Here is a 21,966-nt window from a genome sequence, read left to right on the forward strand (position 1 = left end):
AAAGAAAGGTATTTCCCCTATTATGATTGTTAGAAAGGTATCTTGTATACAGCATCACCAAATGTCAGCTTGTATTATTGGGTCTTGAACCAAAAGCCTTTCTGCTTCTCACTTATGTTCCTATTCCTTCAGAACTTCCAGGTGCTCCATCCAACCTGGTGATTTCCAACATCAGTCCTCGCTCCGCCACACTTCAGTTCCGGCCAGGGTACGATGGCAAAACCTCCATCTCCAAGTGGATAGTTGAAGGCCAGGTATGTCCTTGATGAAAAGCTCCTAATGAAGCTTCTGGTCAGTTAAAAAGGATCTAAATGGGCACTTTTTGTTTGGATCACAGTTTTTCATCAGCTTTGGATCAAAGCTGTTCAGCAAATGGCCTGGGCCAACTGTTTGGAGTCCTGAAAGGGTTGAAACACAAGGGAGTCTGAGAGGCTTAACTGAGAAATGTCTGTGCAACAGCCTGTGAGAGAAAGGGTGATATGAATGTTGTAACTTCTTTTCACAGGACAAAGGAAAAATATTATATATAATACATACATTTGGGGATGCTTATCCTTTAAATAGTTCATGTGGATTTTTGTAAAGCGGCTTTGCATATGTTCAGAGGAACACCAGATGCCGCTTAAGCAGCACATTCACCAGAGCTTAAGTCCAGGGTTTTTTTTTTAAAAAAAAAAAAAAAAAAAAAAGGAACCTGGGTTTAGGTTCTATTATCTACATTTTCAAGCTGCGTGCAAGCCTGGAGTTACCATCTCCTAAGTCATAGAGCAGAAGAGTAGGAAGAATTGCAATGGACAGTAAAGATCCTATTGTTCATGAGAGTGAGTATATTTGTGCTATCTTGTAATGGAGTGTACTAAGACTTTCTGTCCAGCTCTCTAAATATGAATAGGATGAATTCTTCTCTTCAGTGTCCCTCTCAGTTGCTGTCATTATGCCTTGGAGGAGTTATGCATTCCTCATTTGTTTTTCTGACAGATGAGCTGTGTTTCTTCCTTTCCACCCACAGATCTTTATAAATAATATAATCTGTTTTTAAGACCAAATGTTGGACTTCTTAAATCATCGTCATCACTTAAATGTGTTGATACAATCACTTCACTTGGTATTGAGGTTGTTGTGAACAAGTTGGTACATTTTGTAGCATTTACATACACATTGTTGCATATTACAGAATTAAACACTGAAATCCTGTAATGTGATGGTTTGGCACATTCTGAGAAGCATTTTTGTCCTAGAGCACCATGTTGATTTGCATTAATTCTATAACTACATCAGTTACAGAACACCACTAAAATGAAATAAATTTGAATGTTTTAACACTGTAGTAATAACCACCATGAAGTTCACCTGCATCCGTGAAGAGCCCCAGGTACAAATGAGATTGAAGGGGTCTTGGTATGCAGGGAGGGAAGGGAGGATATCTGCCGTCTGCAAGCATTCATCAACATTTTATAAATTGCTAGCAAAGTCAAGGGATTAGTGGTTTTGGTAGATCATAGATCCACTGGTATGTACTCCATCTGAAGTAAGAGTAGAACTCCTGCTCCAGAGTCTGTGCAGAGTCGTGCTGAATCTGAGCAGGCATTTTTTTTTTCATAGAATCAGTAAGGTTGGAAGGGACCTCTGGAGATCATCTAGTCCAACCTCCCTGCTCAGCAGGGTCAGCTAGAGCATGGTAGATAGGATTGTGTCCAGGCAGGTCTTGACTATCTCCATGGAAGGAGACCCCACAACCTCTCTGGGCAACCTGTTCCAGTGCTCCGTCACTCTCACAGGGAAGAAATTCCCCCTCACGTTCAGGCAGAACTTCCTGTGCTTCAATTTCTGCCCATTGCCTCTTGTCCTGTCACATGGGACAAGTGAAAAGAGTTTGTCCCTGTCCCCTTGACACCCTCCCTTCAGGTACTTGTACACATTGATAAGATCCCCCCTCAGTCTTCTCTTCCGCAGGCTAAACAGGCCCAGCTCTCGCGGCTGTTCCTCAGAGGGCAGGTGCTCCAGCCTTCTGGTCATCTTCGTAGCCCTGCTCCGGACTCTCTCCAGTAGCTCCATGTCTCTCTTGTCCTGGGGAGCCCGGAACTGGATGCAGTACTCGAGATGAGGCCTCACCAGGGCTGAGTAGAACAGCAGAACCACCTCCCTCGACTTGCTGGCAACAGTCTTCCTAATGCACCCCAGGAGACCATTGGCCTTCTTGGCCACAAGGGCACATTGCTGGCTCATGGTCAACCTGTTATCCACCAGCACTCCCAGGTCCTTCTCTGCAGAGCTACTCTCCAGAAGGTCAGCCGCCAGCTTGTACTGGTGCCTAGGGTTATTTTTCCCTAGGTGCAGGACTCTGCACTTGCCCTTGTTGAACCTCAGGAGGTTCCTCTCTGCCCAGCTCTGCAGCCTGTCCAGGTCTCTCTGAATGGCAGCATAGCCCTCAGGTGTGTCAGCCACCCCTCCCAGCTTGGTATCATCAGCAAACTTGCTGAGGAGGCACTCCATCCCCTCATCCAGGTCATTGATGAAAAAGTTGAACAGGATGCGATCCAGTACCGAGCCCTGGGGGACGCCACTAGCCACAGGCCTCCAGCTGGGCTCCATGCCACTGAGGATGACCCTCTGAGCTCTGCCTTTCAGCCAGGTCTCAATCTACCTCACTGTCCACTCATCTAACCCACACTTCCTGAGCGTATCTAGGAGGATGTTATGGGAGACAGTGTCAAAAGCCTTGCTGAAGTCAAGGTACACAACGTCCACTGCTCTGCCCTCATCTACCCGGTCAGTCATCCCATCCTAGAAGGCTATCAGATTGGTTAAGCAGGATTTCCCCTTGGTGAATCCATGCTGGCTACTCCTGATCACCTTCTTTTCCTCCGTATGTCTGGAGATGACATCCAGAATGAGCTGTTCACCACAACTTCCTCTGAAAACTTCTTCTAGACCATATCTCATTGCTTAGCTTTGGCGCAAAAGGAATTGGTCCACACTGATCTAATACTTAAAATAATAATAAAAAAAAGTCTTTTCAGTTATGCAAGGAAAGTGGTGGTTCCTTAAGAATTTAGCAAATCTTGTTTCCAGGATGACAGCTGCCTGTGATTCTCGTTCACAGCCCCTTTCTGCCAGCACTCCACTCACACTTCTCTCTTAAAGTGTGATTTCACAGCACCTTTAGCCAATCTAAACCAGAGCTCCTGTTGTCCTGCTCCTGTTGCTTCTTTTCTCCCCCACCACTCACTGCAACACTTCCTTACTCCTACCTTCTGTTTCCTGGTGGGATCATTATGCCCTGAGCTGCTCCAGCACATGATCCAGCCAGGAACAAGTGAGGTTTTTATACATGCTGTACGTGTGGTCTGAGGAGTGCCAGTGCTGGGAAGGGGACAAGAACATGATAGTTGGGACAGAGATGAGGGCAGGAGCACTATGTCCTTGACTTCAGTCTATGTGCCATGGACCTACACTCCTGACTTCACAGATCTCTCTGCCTGTCTCTCAAAGACGCACAAGCTTTCACAGAACAGTTACCAGTGAAACCCCACTGTTCACTTAAACTTCTTGAGCATTTTGTTCTAGGCAGTGAAGTGCGTTTGCAAGGATGCTGACTACATTATAACGGGTTTTTTTTTTTTTTAGCAGAAATAAGCATAATTGTTTTTTAGAACTATGTAAACTGAAAGGCGGTGGCTACACCCAAACTATAACAATATTTTCTGATCAGAAATATAGTAAGGATTTTTCTTTCTGGAGCCTTCATTCACTAACCCATGTGCAGCTTTTAATAGTACTATTTCTGTGTTTCATGCCTTAAAATTAAATTAAAAGCCATTTAATACATGTATTTTGCTTACTGTAATTTTAAAATGAGTGGTATTATAGAGTGATAGGATCACATTTATGTGTAAAATACCAATCTATGTTTTAGCGTACTTTGCAATTAATCTTTGAGTTGGAGAATAAATATTCCATCCAAGCAGATACAGGTACTACACCTCCATCAGTTGGCACGTCTTCTGACTATTAGCCTTTCTGAAAGTTTGGCGCAGTGTGCAGAGTGCAATATACTAGCTAATAACCTAGGAAAAAGATGTTGCAATTTGCTAAGACCTTATGCAGTCTGAGCTCTGCTGAGAGAAGAGAGGACTAGGTCCATCTCCCACCCAGGTCTGTCCTTCTGGGTGGCATTTGCCCTGTCCGCTGTTTCAAGACAAAGCGTGACTGAATTGGTCCTGCCATGCACGTTAGATTCCCCCCTGTTTGCACAGCTGTGCAGTAGCTTTATACTGACTATATCTTATATCCTGTCTTCCGTTGTCTGTTGAGATATATCCTTTCCAGTGAATCTGTGAGTCTTTACAAACTTTGTCTGTTTTATATTCACATATACAACCAACCTGCCACCAACACTTCTTCCTTCTTTGTTCCTTTATGTGGTACAAGGCTTTTAGTTAATAAGGGCAGGTCCAGAAAATATGTGAAAGTATTCCATTTTGGCTAAATGCCATTTTTGAAGTCTGATACTTCCTGAACAATTTGGTTGAGAAACACAGCTGGGAATTCCAATTTACACGAAGTTTTGTACATCTGGCCTTGGCTTCTGCTTTTTGTGTTGTGGCGCAAATTTGCTGGAGCCGCTGCGGAACTAATTCTGATTTATGTCAGTGAAGATGAGAGAGAATCTGGTCTTTTAAGATTTTAGTCCTGGCAGATACTGAAGTGCTACAATCCCATCCCTGTGTTTCTAGTAAAGCCACATTCTTTACATCTGAAGAGATTTCTTAAAAATTGCTAGCCTGTTTCTTTTCCATCTTTATATCTACACGCAGAGGACTGGAGTAAACTGGATTTCCAGAAAACTACAAAAAAAGTAGCAGTACCATTTAAAAAATTGTTCAAAAATTGCTTTTCTGTTAAATACACTATAATCTACCAGGGGAAGAGAGTATAATCTGATCAGGGAAGAGAGTCTGATGTAATATAAAGGTTTTGCTGATGCTTATTCAGAATGTCCAGCATGGCCTTGACACTCGCAGGCAACACGTTCCTCCCCAAGAGTTTCGGGACATCCTTCCTAATACCACAGGCCATCCTAAACTCTCAGATTGGTTAGTGTACGCTCTGCGTATTGTAGACATTTTTCTGTCAATTTACAACCACAAATGTCTATGAATCCCAGCTGCAGTTCGTGTGGTTTCATGTTTGCACTTCCTCTGTGCTACAATCCAGTTTCAGCTTATTTTTATCTTGCTCAATTTTTCCTGGGGTTTTGTCAGGAGTAATAGGTAAATGACAAAATCATTACTGCGCCTTGATAGATGTTTTGCCCGCCACATCAGGCATTCTAGCAGTTGCTCAGTGAAGCTGGGATAAGTTCTACTGAGGTTGATTTTTCTGGTGATTAATGTTGTTGTGCAGACAGCAGAAGACCTGTGCAAGGGCAGCAGGCCACCTGTGAGGAGGTGGTGCAAATCATGGAGCCGTGGGTACTATACGGGCTAATATAGCCAGATCTCGCTTTAAAAAAATTATATTATTTTGAGAGAATTTTCTTTTGAACCCAGCAGAGTTGGAAAAGGGAGTTTCAAAGTAAAGCCTTTAAAGTATTATTGCTGTATTTATTTGTACAGCTGTGAGTTGGGAAAGGCGTTATAACTTTAATGATGAATTTATCTGGTTTCGTGGGTTAAGTCAGTGGCCCTGTTAGGATTCATCCATTGTACGAGGCAATTCTCCTGGTGTCATTTTCTTGTCAGAACTGGTAAATAAAGTGTCTGAAGCTCTGACTGTTTTATGTTTTCACTAGTCTTTAAATCAAAAATAACTGAATCGATTTAAGTACTCTTTTGTAAGAAAAAGAAAGTGTATCCAGGGTGACATCCTGAGTACCAAGTTTCATCCCAAAGTGAATTCAAATCTGTGAGTTATAGACCTCTATAATGAAAATTTTTGCATGCCTTGAACTGTAGAAGAACACAGGCAACATCTACAGTGTACAGAAGCACTGGGTTTTCCTTCGCTGCAGTTAGTACTTTGTAACTATTTTCAATCTGGAAGCAAAGCTTCACTATCTTATATAAGAAATCACAAGCAAATGATTTTTCATTGCAAATTTTAGTAATTTTTCATTGAAATCTTTTAAAAGTCAAAATTTTGAAGCTTTGCTCGTAGAGTGCATTCTGTCAGCAGATGTTAAATCCCTTCACAGCATGTGCATCGTTTTCTGTTTTATAAATAGAGAAACTAAAGCAGAGAAAGGTAAAGGTTTCTGGTGTTGCTTTAAATATTGTTTTATACTGTCTCACTTCTGTCATAAGAAATGATTATAATCTCTCCTTGAGCGTAATGCTTTAGGAACAGTGTGGGTTTGTAGGGAACCTTATCAGGAGTCAGCCTAGAGCTGGGAATGAGCTTGCGATGGCTGATTGTTAGGGAGAATCAAATGAAGTGACTTGCTGAACATAGATATTTTTCTTGTGTTTGTCCCCGCTGGGGATGTTGTGGCCCTACAGTACCGTTGAGATACAGAGTGCGTTTCTTAAAGAGGATTTTTAGTACCAGTTGTAACAGAAAAGCAGTTGGTGTGCTGCTAAAACAGTGCACACGTGAACACGTGTACGTCTGTTACAAACATAACCCTTCTCTAACGTTTTTTTTACACTGTTATCCAAAAAACAGCAATAAGGAATAAGCCTCAAAATTAAAGCTATTCTGTGCAGAGCTGTTCATAGTGGAGTTCCTGGCCCCACAAAGGACTCTTTTATCATCGCCACTGCCCATAGTTCTTTCTGCCTCCTGGGGATTCTTTTGTACTCTGGTTTTTGAAGCTGATAAGTTTCCTGTGGTCTGACATGAGAGTGCTTCAGCGAAAATCAAGAGCCTGAAACTTGGATTGCAATATAGGTCTTCCAGAAGTATAAATATGGAAGTCCTGTGCTGAAGGTTCTCTTCCAAGCCCCATTTCTGAGATTATCGCTCAATAAGTGGATCCTCTTTTGTTTAGTGGTGGCCCCGAATTCCTTGGCCACGTGAGCCAGAAAGTCCTGCAGAAGGCCCTCAGCCACTCACCCAGCCTCCTTGGAATGGCTCTAGTCCTCCGACTTCCGAAAATCCTCTTCACAGAAACGTGCACTGAAGTTATATTACTGATTTCAGTAGAAGTAAGATGAACTCCCTTAAGCTAGAGTTGCCCAGGTGCTGGCACCAGATCCTGGAAATGTTACAAGGCATTAACCAGTTTTGACTCTAGCCACTTTCTAATCTATTTTTCATAAAACGTTTTGCAGAACTACGTATCTATGACCCCATCGTTGGCAGCAAGGTAATTGTGGCTGTCTGTGCTGCCACTTGGCCTGGGTCCCCCAACTCCCAACACAGGCTGTGGGCACCTGCCACCAGCTGGCTTCTGAGCACGGCAAGGGCCAACGTATCTGTTGCGGTGAGGTCTGCTGTTTCCTCTTGGGCTGCACCGATCGTCCCTAATGGGGATGGTGAAAAGAAAAAAGCTGTCTGCTGGCATAGCTTTTTAGGGCTTGCCATAATCTTGGGCACCGAGAAGCTTTTGTTGCTTCTCAATCAGTAAAAGATTCTCAGTATTTCCACCTTCTCAGCCAGCTGGTGAATATATAGCTGCAAAACAGGCGGAGGTTTTGGACATCTCTCAAGCTTGAGTCAATGGCAATTGTTCACAGCGCTGTGGGCCTCTGAGTCTGAACCATGTGGTCCTTAATGTGTATTAATGATCTGCCTGCTGCTGCATATCTGTTGAAAGCTGTGGTCTTTTTTGCAAGAAATATTTTTAAAAGCTCTTATTGTTCTTAGAATATAAAAAGAGGACTCTAACTCACTGCTGTAAATTATTTGTAGCCTCTGAAAACACTATGGAGTGTTGCTATACAATTACTGCAGCACTTTGAGATGATACCGTTAAGAGCTAGGAGTTTTGCATTTATTAAAGTCTTTCTAGAAAATTAATCAGAAACTCTTTTAATCAGGAAGTGTTCTATGTCTCTATGACTAAAAATCAATCCACTCCTCCTTTCTTTGTTCATGTAGTTCTTTCAAAAATTCTCTTTGTCATCTCTTTGTTCTCTGGTTCCGTTTAGGGCTGTTCTGTTTTACCTTGCAGACTTGTGTGAGTTGCTGATTAATTAAGCTTCTGTATCCATGGACTTTACTAAGATATCTATAGCACAGTTGGGGCTGGGAATTTTGAAAGGCCTGTAATCTACAGTGCCATCTATTTTCTAAGCTCTTTGGTGTGTGGCCGTGTCCTTGATATCCATCAGACTAAAAGACCTTTGCAAGCGTATCCCTCCACGGAAGCCGTCCTCCGCTAGAGAGATCACAGCGGCTCCCACTTTCAGTGCAAGGCACAACTTATTTCTTTGGCCTAATTCTCCTTGTGTTGTTTCTTCATGCACAAATATAAATATGCAGCACAGCAACTCCTGGGTGAGCAAAGTTCTGAAACATCTATAAATAAATCAGACTACTTCTCTTGTAGGGGGAGGGGAAAAAAAAAGTGAATGAAGCCAGTTTTTCTATTTGAAGTACATGGGGAGATGTTAGATACTTTGGGCTATGTTGTCTATCAAGTGTCTTGACAGTGTCTATGCGTAACTAGTATCCTACATCAAACTCCAAAGGGATCTGTTTTAAAAAGTTGAAAGAAAGCGGTTCTTTACACAGTGGGTCATGAGCCTCTGGAATTTGTTGCCGCAGGAGTCTGTGGCAGTAGATTGGGTTAGCAGGTTACAAAAGGAGTTTGAGAAATTCATGGCCATTAAGTCCATAAACAGACACTAAAGGGAACAGGCATGGATATACCCTCTAATCCCCCTTGTTTCATGGTTATAGATAGCGGGGTAGTGTGAGGGGACAGGACTACACGCAGGGGCCAGGATAGCGGCTTTCTCAAAACAGCATGTCTGTTGCCACTGGTGGAGCTGGAGTACTGGCCTGCCTGGACTGTTGGTCTCACCCCGAAGGACATTTTTTTATCTCCTAACATCTTGATCAAGTGGGAACCTTCTAGAGCTGCAGTGAAAGATAACAGGATGTTCGCTCTGTCACGTGGTATTTTGCTAGAACACATCCTATTAGAGAATCCCAGTGAAGTCCTAACAGATGGACTTGGCTGAGCAGCCATTTTACCAATGAATCGTACATTTTTATGTAAAGATAAATGTTAATTCTGTATGATGTATTTAAAAGTGTTGGCCCTTCGACTGCAGTGATGACACACGTTGCAAATGCAGATTCGGTATGGTACTGTCTTGTTGAGTTTGCGTTTGTGCTTATCTTATTTGCAGGTTGGTGTGTTGGGTGATGAAGAAGAGTGGGTGAATCTCCATGAGGTGGAGAACGAGCCTGATGCTCAGATGCTGGAGATACCGAACCTTATTCCTTATACTCATTACAGGTAAGAACAGCTGGTGATTAACTGCAGCATGAATAAATGAGTAAGTTGCTGTATGGAACAGCTTTTCTAATCAGAAACAGCTGGCTGTGTTTTGTAATCTGAACAAAAGGAAAAAGGTTTCACTGTTTCCATAGTTTATACTTAAAATTACTTGTCTGATATTGTTAATTGGAATTTGCATAAGGTACAGTTCATAACATTAAAGAAGGGAAGCCAAGTGCACAGTGGAATGGTATTATAGGTAACTGATATCCTGAGACTTTCCTAGTCTGAAGGGTGCACCAGTGTAACACCAATCAGGAACAAATCGATTGCAGTTAAACTGGTGCAAACTTGTAATTACATATTAACATCAGTTTAAATGTACTTCTATTGATGTAGCTTAATAACATGAGTTAGATGAAACTTTTGCTTATAAGAATTTACCAGATTAAGCTAAACAGATATATGAAGGCTTGTGCTGACTGAAGTGAACCTACATTATGGGTGCACCCCAGTTAAATGAGATTGATTTTTAAGTCAATATGATTCAAGTGGTGCATTGCTTTAGTATAGACAAGATTTGAGAGTCTCAGATGCTCAGTCCTAATGAAAAATGCTTTCATGGAATAGCTTGCTGATGTAAAGGCTGGTTGGCAACGAGATGTAGCAGCAAGTGTTAAATCAACTTACTAGAAACTTTGTCCATTTTTCCTGGTTGAAAGGCCTGTTAACATCCCTATGTGCTGTTGTGAGCGAGTAAGTAATAAGATGCAACCAAAGTAAAGTTCACATCACTTGCATCTAATTCAGTACTGGTACACGTTTTTTTTTTTCTCTTAGTCAAAAGTTCAGAAACAGGCTGGATTTCTCCCAAACCCTCCACTGAACTGTTTTACACCTCACTTTAAAAGCTAAGATTTTTACTAAAAGCTATTTTAAAATTATGGAACTTGAGCAGAGATTTCTAATACGGAGCTTTAGGAAAATTATTTTCAGGTTGAGGAGCTGGATTTTACTCTCCTAATGGAGGTGGACCCTTAAAGCTGAAAAGACATCAGCGAATTCTGCCAACTCTGTTGCAAGTTAACTATAATTGAATAAAAAACAGATGCTGTAAGTGTAAGCTGTACCAGAGTTCAATATACAAAATGAGTATAACTTGCACACCTGGCAGGTGCATGGAGAAATATCTCTGGGATAACAAATAATGAGAAAGTATATGATAGGTTGGGAATTTTTTTTTACTGCACTTTTTGGTTTATTTCTGTTACTTCTACATCTCTGTTCTTTCTCTGGAGTCTTGCGTTGATTTTATATCCCCATTGCATTCTCAAATGATCCAAGATGCACTGGTTGGCACTTGTACCTTTCTCACTTACAATTCTTCTCTTCTTCCCCTCCCCCCCGTCATAATTCCTGCAATAAGGGCAGTTCCTTGAATTTTGTTTAGACTATTTCATCTCTCACATACAAGCACAAAGATGAGGATTTTTTTGTTTTCATTTCAGTGTAGAGCAATTTAATATAATTTTCTGAAACCTAGAAACCTAGTTGTTGCCAAGTGCCAAATTTGTTGTCCTTTAGTCAGCTTTAGTCATTATCCACTGGGGAGATAAATCATGAGAGCTAATTATCAGACTGCATCTTTATCAGCCAGCTTCTTTTCTATATTTTGTGCCAGTGTTTGAGAGTGAAATCAAGGACAGTATTTATTTAATGTATTTCCTTTAGTGCATTTGTTAGGGAGATTAGAGTAGATAGATGATAGGAGATAGAACCTTTTACCAAGCTCAGTCATTATGTCCAAAAATGAAGTGTTTAATAGGAGCAGGTCATGTATTTATGGGCAAGAATTGGATGCCCCTAATTGCAGTATCTTTTCGCATTTGTGACAGGTGAGAGTATCTGAAACATTCAGCACATCTTAATTATTTTGTGCATATTGGAAAAAAGGTTTCTCTGAGTCATTTGTGACCCACTGGGGAATTCTGTTGTGGAAGAGGCAGTTTTGAGCAGACGAGTGTTTTCTGAGAAGCATGGCCATGTTAAATAACTTAAGCTTTCTTGTGCAGGAAGACTGAAAATGCAGCACGGGCAAAAATCAGCTTCTTTCAACCAATAATTAAGGGGAAATCTTATCACTGTTTTTTTTTTTTTTTTATATTGACAGGGAATGAAACCATCCAATCCGAAGTTTGATATTTTAATACCTTTCTGAATGTATTGTACAAGCACTGCAAAAGAAAATCACTTACTGCCAGCATAAGCTCATCAGACTTGGTTTAATTAACAGAAATTTCTTAGGCAAATGCCTAAACTGCTTATAGACTCTAAGTAAATCTGATTTTCCTTCCTTTTCTTTTTGAGGGGGGATGACTTTAAAGCAGTCCTCTGAAGTACTCAGCAGCGAACACGGGGGCCGCTGCGAAACACCCCGTTTGCTTTTTTCAGTTATTTATTTCCATTCCCCCCTGCCTTGCTGTGGTCCCGCGCGGCGGGGCCGGCGGTGCAGCGTGTCCCCCGCGTGTCTCCCTCCAGGTTCCGGATGAGGCAGGTGAACGTGGCGGGTCCCAGCCCGCTGAGCCAGCCGTCGCGCGTCATCCGGACGCTGCAGGCGCCGCCGGACGCGGCCCCCGGGAGCGCCAGCGTGCGCACGGCCAGCGAGACCAGCCTCCGGATGCGCTGGGTGGTGAGGCGCCGCGCCAGCCGGCGGGCGGGCGGGCGGGCGGGGGGCCCGGGGCCGGAGCTGCCGCTCCCTCCCCGCCTGGCAAGCGCCGAGTCCGGCAACGCCTTTGCCTTGCGGTTGACGTAAGAAGCGGGAGCGAAACTATTTCCTGCTTTCAAACGAGGCTGAAAGCTGAGCCTTACCTTAAGTGCGTTATTAATCACTTAAATTGCCTACTGCCACTGCTCCTGCCTCCTCGCCGGGGGAGCGTCTGCCTGCGTGCGCAGCCTGGGCTTTCGAGGCTCTCTGGTTCCACGCCCGGGTCAACACGTGGGACAGAAATATAATACTGTAGCCAATTTGCGCTTTCCGAGGGCTCGGGTGTTGGCCTGGTGTAAAACAGGCCTCCAGCAGGTACCGCAGGCTGTTGGCAGTCGCCTTGCAGGTACCGAATAGCGGTAGCCGTCGTCCTAAGACGGTGAAGTTTCATGTGTTATACTCACGGAGGAGGATTATGTTCACGTGAAAGGTTATGGCGTTGTGTGATAAAACGTAGAAACAAACGATTAACCGATGTGATGCGGAGCTTGATGGAACTGCTGTGCCCCTGCCACGGTCTCAGTTGCCTGCAGAGCTGCTACAGCAGGATTCGTTTGGCAATTAACCTGCTCCAGAATGGTTCTTTTTCACCCCGTAAGGGGAGAATTTTCCACTGGGGTTGCTGCCATGTGAAGTTGATGAAGCACAGGTTTCCTTTTGCCCAAATGTTAGCTTTTCTATGTGTAAACTTATATGGTTGGAAGTCACGCTTCGGCTAGAAACGAGAGATTTTGTTCTGCAATTGGGAAAAAACACAATTCCAGTTTCTCAGTGGGAAACAGAACTCACTTCTGATTCTTGAAAGACCAAAATGTCAAACCTAAAGGTGTCACCTCGGTATGTGCAGAGAAGCTTTTACAGTTCATTTGATAGGACCCACGCAATTCATTTATGGCTTTACCATGTGGATAATGTGCCTACCTTGTTAAACCTTTGGATCCCGTTGCAACCTCAGATACTCTATCGAGACCCATATATCTTACATCAAAATTAACACAAAGTTCTTTTAGAGACTTTTGAAAACTTTTAAAAGTGTGCTTCCCGCTGTGCTGTCAGGAGCCTGGTTATCCCGAGTCAAGTGTGCAGGTGTTCAAGGGAGCAACAGCCGGAGCCAAAAGCCTACCTTTTTCCTGCTTAGTATCACCAGTGTTTGAAAATGTTTAATCTTTCCTTTTCAAGATCTACGGGTGAACCAGTTTCCTCCTGGGAGCTAGGAATTCCTTCTTTCCAACAGAATAAGGGTCACATTTCTAGCCCTGCTTGCCTGCAGGGTGTAGGCTTCTAAGCTGTGAAATGTTAATGTATATCAAACTTTGCCAGTGGTGCAAGGCTGAATCGCAGTCATCCTTGGCATCATGCAGTTAGAGTTTTGCAGGGGAAAACTCTGAAACTTCTTGAAGCAGGCTAATTATTTCATGTTTTAATCTCTGAAATTGCTTGGGGAGTTAGAATCCTGGAGTAAATCTCTGCTGATAAATGAGTAGGCAGAGAGTCAGTTAAAAAGTCAAAAATGCACGATAAATTAATTTGTCATATGGTTCAGCAATTTATCATTCATTTCCATAATTAATCATAAAGACCTGAAATTTGTTATATTGATGCCACTTTTTTTGATGCACCCACAGCAAGTGGCGTAGTTGTGCAAGCATATATATAGTTACAAAATTAAGGTAAAAATTTAAAGAATACTTTAAGCAACAGAAGCATTTAGAGGTCATGAATTGTAAGTAAAAATCAACCCCTCCAATACCTTTTGCTTTCCTGTGACCTTATATGCATTCAGACAACCTTGGCATATAATTTGGAAAGTATTGGCAATGCATGCTGTATGATAATGTGCTTTTTGTCTCGTTTACCAGCCCCTCCCCGATACACAGTATAATGGCAATCCCGAATCAGTGGGGTACAGGATAAAGTTTTGGCGAGTGGACCTGCAGTCTCCCCCGCTGATAAAGATTATTAATGACCGGCTGGAAAGAGAGTACACGATTGAAGATCTGGAGGAATGGACGGAGTATGAACTGCAAATCCAGGCTTTCAATGCCATCGGGGCAGGACCATGGAGTGAAGTAGTGCGAGGTCGTACGCGAGAGTCCGGTAAGTCAAAGGATAATGTCTGCTCTGAAGAACCTGTCAGCAAATTTCAGTATTTTATGTCACGTTATTCAGCCTTTTATTACTATTTTTTTTTTTGGCTTGTTGATCCACTAAATCTAAAATGAAAGAAAAAAGCATTTTCTGCATTCGCTGAAGGCAAAAGGACATGAAGACATTTGAGGGAGTTCTGTAATTTATTTGTTTATTTTATTCCTACCATGATTTCATGTATAAAGCTGTAGGTTATTTATTTAAAGCAAACAAAACAACCTCTCCCTGCTCCTGCTCCAGTTTGGCAGCAGTATGGGCAATACAAGATGAAGCTTCTCTCCCTGAGCAGCGCTCTCATTCTTCATCCTTCATGACTTGCTTCCTCTCCCTCCCTCATCCTCCTCCTTTCCTCATCTACTTCTAATTTGGGGCAGATTTTCAGACAGCTGTGGTTATCTGAAAATTAATTTCAAGAACCAAATCCTTCTAAAAGGGCACAAGTTATTTAAGAGAGCTGATTACCCATATGGAAATGAGGTAATTATCTAAGCTTTAGATGACATGTTTTCAAAACTGGCTGCTAAAATTGTTTGCACAAGGTTATATAGATATAACCTTCACATACACATTGAACACAGGTATTGTCTTGTCTAGCTGATTTGTGTATACTACCCTAGAGCCCTCAAATACCAGAAATAAGCGAACTCAGAATTTAAGACAACAGTAAATTATTGTTAGTTCAGCAGCAGTACTAAAGACAGATCTTGAAAAGCTGCTGTCTGGCTCTTAACTTCCACAAAACCTATTTCTCAAACCTGCCTTACAACAGATAAATTTGAGTATCTATTGCAAGTGGGTAACAAAATGAATGACCTCTATGGCTTAAAAATTACATAATAAAAACTCTGTAACCTGTGTTTAAGCAAGCTTCAACATTGACGTTTTGCTTCTTTTTTTTTTTTTGTATTTTTCTTCTTTAAAAATTATTTTGAAATTTAATATTACACCTATTGTGTGCTTACAGACAAACAAGCGCACGTCTGTGTGTACTTTGTAGCAAGCAGCATTACTTAGCATGAGATGTGAATGCATCAGGGTTTGGTCCATTGATTCAGACAACTGTTCTTTGAACTGGCTGAGGGAAAAGCCAAGCAAAGTCATCCTCCTCCATTAAAGTGCTGTTTTGGGGGAAGCAGTAATTGGAAAGTTATTGCCAGAGGTATTTTAAACAAGGCATGTTTGTACTGGAGTTAAAGATTATATGACCCAGACAAAATAGTTTTGAAGTGTTCTGTATCATAATAAAAAGATTCTACATTTTCCATTTTCTCCTTTCCACTGCTCTTCAAACACTTCTTTTGAAATATAGTAAATACTAAGATTAAGTGATTTCATAAAACCTTAGGATTATAGTGCTTTTGCTCAGCATCTAAAGATCAGAGGGTACATGTGTGTATTTGGCATTTCCTCTTGCAATTTTTAAAAAAAAGGTTGACTTGGAACTCATTATAGGAGGCAAACTGAAACTAGGATCAAAATAATACAAAGCTGTGATCTAGGCCATTAGGACTCTCCCCCCCCACCCCCCATCCAAGTATTTTCTTTGATACTAACATTTGATTTCTGGACTATAGCAACTCAGAGCTCAGACTTCTGGTTGCATCTTTTTAGATTTAGAATATACAAGAAATGTTGGTGCAGTAACATGCTGCGTTACAGTGAATAACCTCACTAAATCTGCAGTCAACCTGTATGCACAGTCAGACTGGGTTAAAATAAGAATAAAAGGTATTTGAAGCCGGACAAAGAGGTCAAAGTAATTTTTTTAGGTCTGTCTTCTGAACTATAAGAAAAATCATATTTATCACTTACATACTCATGTTTTAGAAGTACTTTACAGGTAAGTTTCTCAAGTATTTGTTTCCATTTTACATATGCAGAGATTTAGGGAAGTTGATTTTGACTGGTGTTGCAGACTTTTAACATCCATCACAGCTGTCCAGAAGTGACTTGTTGAAGATCATGTGGTTGTTTAGTGGCAGAACTTGTAGGCCTGGATTTTAGACCGTACAAGGAGCCTAAGAAGTCAGAGCTCAAGCATTATATTAGCTCTTGATATCTAATAACAGTGCAGCAAAAATCCAAACTCTTTATTAAAAGTACAGCTGTACTTGAACACTTCTGTTTATTTTAGGATATGTGATCATATCACTAATAGCTGAGCATGCTTGCTAACCAAGAAGGAACATGCTATGACAGGTATTCTCTGGTTTCTGAAGTGCTAAAATGTAAAAAAGGGTATCTTGAAATCAAAGAAACTATGGAAGGATAAATAATGTTGTGGGGTTTGTGGACCTAAGCTTAAAAAATAGATGGGAAACCTAAAAGGAAAATCTGGACTGCTGTTGCAGGAAGCTGAAGATAGAGTAGAGTGACTTAGGATTTTTAAACAGGACAGGTTTTATCAATGCAAAATGTTTTTTTAATGTTATAGATTAAATAACTCATTTAATTTTACAGTGTAAAATTACTACAGAGTAACAAGCCCAGTTTCCACTCAATAAATGGTACATGATTTTAGGTGTAATAAACAGAGAGCAAGAAAATGCTAAGACAACCTCTAATGTAGTAAAACAACTTTGACAAGACTGCTTCCTTTTAAATATAAACCTTCTTATTTTCAAGCAGTTCATCTCAAATACACCTAACCCACTGCCTTAATATTTTGGGGCTCCTAATATTCAGGTACGTGAATGTGCATAGCTAGTGTCTTAAAAAATCAGCTACTACACAAGCATGGTCACATATCTATGGCAAAGATCAATCTTCTGATGTTTTGGGGGCTGACCTTCATGAAGCAGTTACTGTGGTGAGATAAAGCATCACTTGATAATTCGTACGGGGTCTAAAGCACTGCAGAGATTTATCAGTTTATACAAGCTGAGAATCTGGCTTGCAGTATCTAACTCCATGGGCAAAATGGTTGCATACTGCAGCTATATTACTTCTGCTACAGACACAGCTCTAAACTTGCACCTCCTACCAACATCTGTATGCCAGCTTAATTTTTACTTTGAAAAAGCAATAATGGTTGTTCAGCTAAAATGAGCTGTGAAAATGGAGAGAACCACTGCATCACACTATCTAGCTTTCTCAGAAAGCCAGAGTACAGATCAGTTTATTAAAAGCTGATTTTGGCCCGGTTAGAGACCTAAACCAGGATCATTTGCTGAATATTAAATATGGTTGTGTTAGAGGTAGAAAGGGGTTGCATGATCTTAGGTATGGATAGCCTTAAAAACTTGAGTTCTCACTGCAGTTCCAGTGCAAAGCACTGGTATCTCTGTAATTTATGTTTGATCTTCTAAAGTACATCCTGCAGCTAGCAGTTTGCTGGATTAGCTAATCATTTAGTTTCAGTATTTCTGGTTCAGTTCTTTAAAGCTCTGGGATTTCTTGGACATTGCTTGGCTTATGTACTCTTCTTGCAGGGTTACTAATGAGAACTCTGCTTTGGAGCTTATAACTATCTCTGTTGTGTACCGTTAAGCAAAGCAACATTAGGAGAGGGAGTCTGCAGAGGAAAGAGAAGGATCTCTATGCCTCACTCGAGCTACTAATCAGCCTTGCAAAACTTTGAATCGAGGTATCCTGAGATGGGAGAGGAGTCGGAGAAGTGAAGGTTACATTTCAATTTGTTCTTGAAGGGCCAAGCAAGGTCTGCTGCTTGATAAAAGTTTGGTAACACCAAGATCCAGACTATCACTTGCAGGCTCTGAACTCACTCATTCCTGTTAGAATAAAATTCTCAGCACTGAAATGAGAGCTACACTGGGGAATTAGAAACAGAGCAAAACACGCAATGAACACGAGTATTTTTGCCATTTAGGTGTTGGGCTTAAATTCCTTTCCCAGGAGAAAGGAGCGTTTGCTGCTCTGGCCCTTGCTGGGGACTAAGAGGAGCCTGGGCTAATAAATCTTCAGATACACCGTTCTCTCCGTTGTTTGCTTTAGAGTCCCCTACCAGCAGCATGTTCGTAGCTGCGCCTCAAAGCAAGCATGCATGCACAGGACCAGCCTAGGCGCAGCCTTGACCTTTTTGAATTTGGGAACTCTTGTGACTGCTGATCAAAGAGGAAAAGAAATATTTGTAAAATAAGGCGGCTTGCGTTTTTGAAAGGATTTGAACCAGATAAAATGAACGGGCTTCTTTCCTCTACGCATTTTGGTTTCCTGCGACCCACCTCCACCCTTTCTCTCTCCAGAAGTGATTCATGTGGGAGTAGCTCTTTGTGGAGATCTACAGATAAAGTTATGGCAGCTATCCAAAGACATTCATGGCTCCTGGCTATCTATTTTCCTTTAACATAATTATATCCTTGTGGGGGATAAATCTAGGAGAAGATTAAGGAAAAAAAAAAAAGGCATTTCAGTGTTGGAGGAAAAAATCGGATTTTTAGTCTGCTGCATTGTCGTGCGATGTACTCTGTTTCTCATGGCCCAGTTAATTGGTAACAGGGAAATTGTTTCAGAAATGACTATCTCTGCGGTTAACCTTGAGTGCACAAGGGTGGGGGCTGGTGTATTTTTTTTTTCAATTTGTATTAATTCTGGTGTCATTCTCATTATCTTGTTCGTGTTGCTCGGAGCTTCAGGAGCTAGCCTTCAAAACAAGAGGTGTACTCTTTCATTTGGACAGCCGGGAAAGCATTACTTTTGGCAGGGATTTGTGTTCCCTTTTGTGATATATTCAGGACCTAATCAAGCCTTACTGTCCGTAAGTGCTTGTGTAACATAACTTGGTGAATGTTCTCCGAGGTCTGACAGGTGTATCATGCTTTAAAAAAGATTGTACCCTTCAGATGCTGGAAATGCCACAGAAGAAAATGTGAAAGGGCAGCATAAAATGTGAACTCTTAAAATAGCCTCCAATTCTACTTGCGTAACCGCATAGTATTAAACTTCCCTCCAAAAGCTTGTAGTTTTGGGGTTGTTCTGCGGTGGTTAGGGTTTAAATGGCATGAGAATATGTAAGTTTGCTTCTCTCTCAAGTCAGAGAAAATTACAGTCTTCCTGTGCCATCAGTCCTAATGATGTTTTTAGTTTCTTAAGAGCCAATTTTGCAACATAAATGAAATAGGCATGTCTTGCATTTATGCCATATCAGTCCCTTAAAATACACCTTGTGTTAATGTATCTGTCTGTAATTGATGTATTGCAAATGCTGAGTGCTATCACATAATCAGATGGCTCAGAGGTTAAAGTGCTTCCCTCTCGACTAGGAGGTCTGGGCACGACCCAGTGGTTGATAGCTACTAACTCTACACAAGATGCTACAATTTTCTTTCAGATCATATAGGAAGCCAAGGTGGCATAAAACTTATTAGAACAGATCATACTGTGAGATAAAGTGCTATTCATAAAGATTTCCAGCTTTTGGCGTAGGGAAATAAAATGAATGGGAAAGGAATATTAGGAAATAGACTCCTGTCTCCAATCTCAGCTTGATTCTTATTCCTGCAAATACACAGAACCTGCAGTTTATTCATTTCTGTCAGTATTTATTGTCTATCTGTAGCCAGTGTTGAATGTTTAGCTCTTTGCAAACATTGTGATTTCTGTGATGAACTGGTAAGAAATTGTGAAGTAGGCTGAAATTTAAAGATGATGTAGAGTGAGTACAAGAAAAGGGATTGTCTAGAATGTATTGCAGGCCTTTTGGGTTAGAATAGTCTTCTAAGGGATCTATAAAAATAGATCAGGAAAGAGAAAAGTGATTGGCCTTTACAGAACAATCCTGAGGAGGTAGGGAGAGAGGGCAAAATGATCAAGCAGGGCTTACCTGGCTCTGATTTCTGTAATGCCTTGTGATTCCAGTTCCCTCTGCTCCTCCTGCAAACGTGTCTGCCGAAGCGGTGAGCTCTACCCAGATCCTCCTGACATGGGCCACAGTCCCTGAGTCGGAGCAGAACGGACTCATCCTGGGTTATAAGGTACGTGCAGCTGCAGTGTCCTGTTTACTAGATCTTTAATGCCTTACCTAGGTATGTTTTTGCATTTGTTATTTATTATTCATCTGTTGGATATTAGTATATTCCATAACTCATCAGTAAAAGATACAGGAAGTAGCTAGTTTTGAAAGAAGTAATCTGCTTGGTGAATATGATCTCATTTCGAGTTTGGTGAAAAGGAGGAATCCAAAATGCACACTACTTTTTTGCAGTCCTCATGGAATATAATCATTTGCTTTTTGTATTCATATACATTTATTCTGCAGATCCTTTTTAAGGCAAGAGATTTAGAATCTGAACCAAAGAGCCAAGTAGTTAGAGGTAACCACACACAGTCTTTCCTGCTGTCTGGCCTGCGGAAATATGTGCTCTATGAGATCCAGGTATTAGCATTCACACGTATTGGAGATGGAGTCCCCAGCTCTCCTGCAGTTATAGAAAGAACCAAGGATGATGGTAAGTTTATGGATACCAAAATAAATATCCTATTTATTTCATCTTTTTTCTCGTCATTTTTTATTATTAGTGATGCAAGTGTAGATGATAGGCCAAACTAAGACTGTTTATCTATTTACAATTTTAAACTTCAAGGACTTGATCTTTATCTCGTATTACTCAACATGGTTGCATTGGTCATGGACTGAGGATTTGGAAAAAAACACTGAAAAGCACAACCCCTTTTTCCTCTTTCTTCACAGCTGATCAAGGGGAAAAAAATCTAAAAATATTTGTACTCTGAAGCTTGATGTAGACAATTTCATTTGAAGAGAAGTTTTAGCGGCCAATTATGAATTCCTATTGAAGTTCAATCATGGCTGTTAAAAAAAAAAAAAAATAATGCAGCAGTTGGAATCAATAAACCAATTTGGGTCTGACTGGACTGAACTGAGATTGGCAACTTCAGTAATCCAGCCTGAGTTTTTTTGCAAAAGAGTAAGACACTGACCCTTGAAGATGATTGTATCGGCTTTGCTTTGTAATTCCCTCCAGTGCTTCCCGTGAGCTCAGGGATCCCTGAGAGCGGTTTGATGTATTGAAAGAACTGGAGCAGCAGCCCCTCTGCCCGCCCCACCCCGGCCCGATTCTGTTCGAACATGGCAGGGCGCTCAGAGCATTCCTGCTGGTGGATTTTTACAGAAATTTAATTCCACAGTTAAAACGTTTTTGGCTTTGCAGATGCTAAAGTTACCTTTAGCTTCTTTACCTTCCTAGTATTCAGTGAAAGGTAATGGCTGTGTAAAGAGGCTGCTCTCTATTACTCCCAGTGAAAATGTGCAAAAGCACTGGCCTCCCTTTTTTCATCTAAATGTTCCCAAAAGAAACGGAATAAACACTGGTTTCTACAAACAGCTTCATTAAGGTGATTTTGTTGGCCTGAAGAAACATCCAGATTTCTGGCTTAAAGCGACGCTTTCAGTGGCGTGCAGGGAAGGGGCCGGAGCCTGCGCTGTCCCGGGGAAGAGCGCAGCAGCTCCCAGCCGTTCCGTGAGCCGTTTTCTCCGCGCGCTGCCGCTGCGGTGCCTTGGCTTTTCTTTGAATGGGAGCAAAGAGAAGTTACTGTTGGCAGAACTCTACTGGGAGAAAAAAAAAGTGCTCCCAGAACTGCACACGCCACAATACAATGAGAAATATTTAAGAACTGTTTGTTTAAGATAACCCCATTACAGCAGTTCCCTCCTTAAGTACATGCTGGCAAATGATACAAATTG

The 21,966-nt window shown here is 41.5% G+C and overlaps 1 protein-coding gene across 3 annotated transcripts in view; it reads left to right on the forward strand.

Annotated features, from left to right (window-relative positions):
* SDK1 (sidekick cell adhesion molecule 1) overlaps nt 1–21,966 on the forward strand; it is a 409,478-nt gene that overhangs the window by 312,242 nt on the left and 75,270 nt on the right. For all 3 annotated transcript variants that reach the window (XM_062587900.1, XM_062587901.1, XM_062587902.1), the window contains 6 exons: nt 133–254; nt 9,303–9,412; nt 11,933–12,083; nt 14,018–14,255; nt 20,124–20,239; nt 20,524–20,713. In XM_062587900.1, the coding sequence (XP_062443884.1) occupies nt 133–254; nt 9,303–9,412; nt 11,933–12,083; nt 14,018–14,255; nt 20,124–20,239; nt 20,524–20,713 (927 nt within the window). The remainder of the gene's footprint in view (nt 1–132; nt 255–9,302; nt 9,413–11,932; nt 12,084–14,017; nt 14,256–20,123; nt 20,240–20,523; nt 20,714–21,966) is intronic.

This window comes from Rhea pennata, chromosome 15 (assembly GCF_028389875.1).
Source record: "Rhea pennata isolate bPtePen1 chromosome 15, bPtePen1.pri, whole genome shotgun sequence".
Taxonomy (NCBI): Eukaryota; Metazoa; Chordata; class Aves; order Rheiformes; family Rheidae; genus Rhea; species Rhea pennata.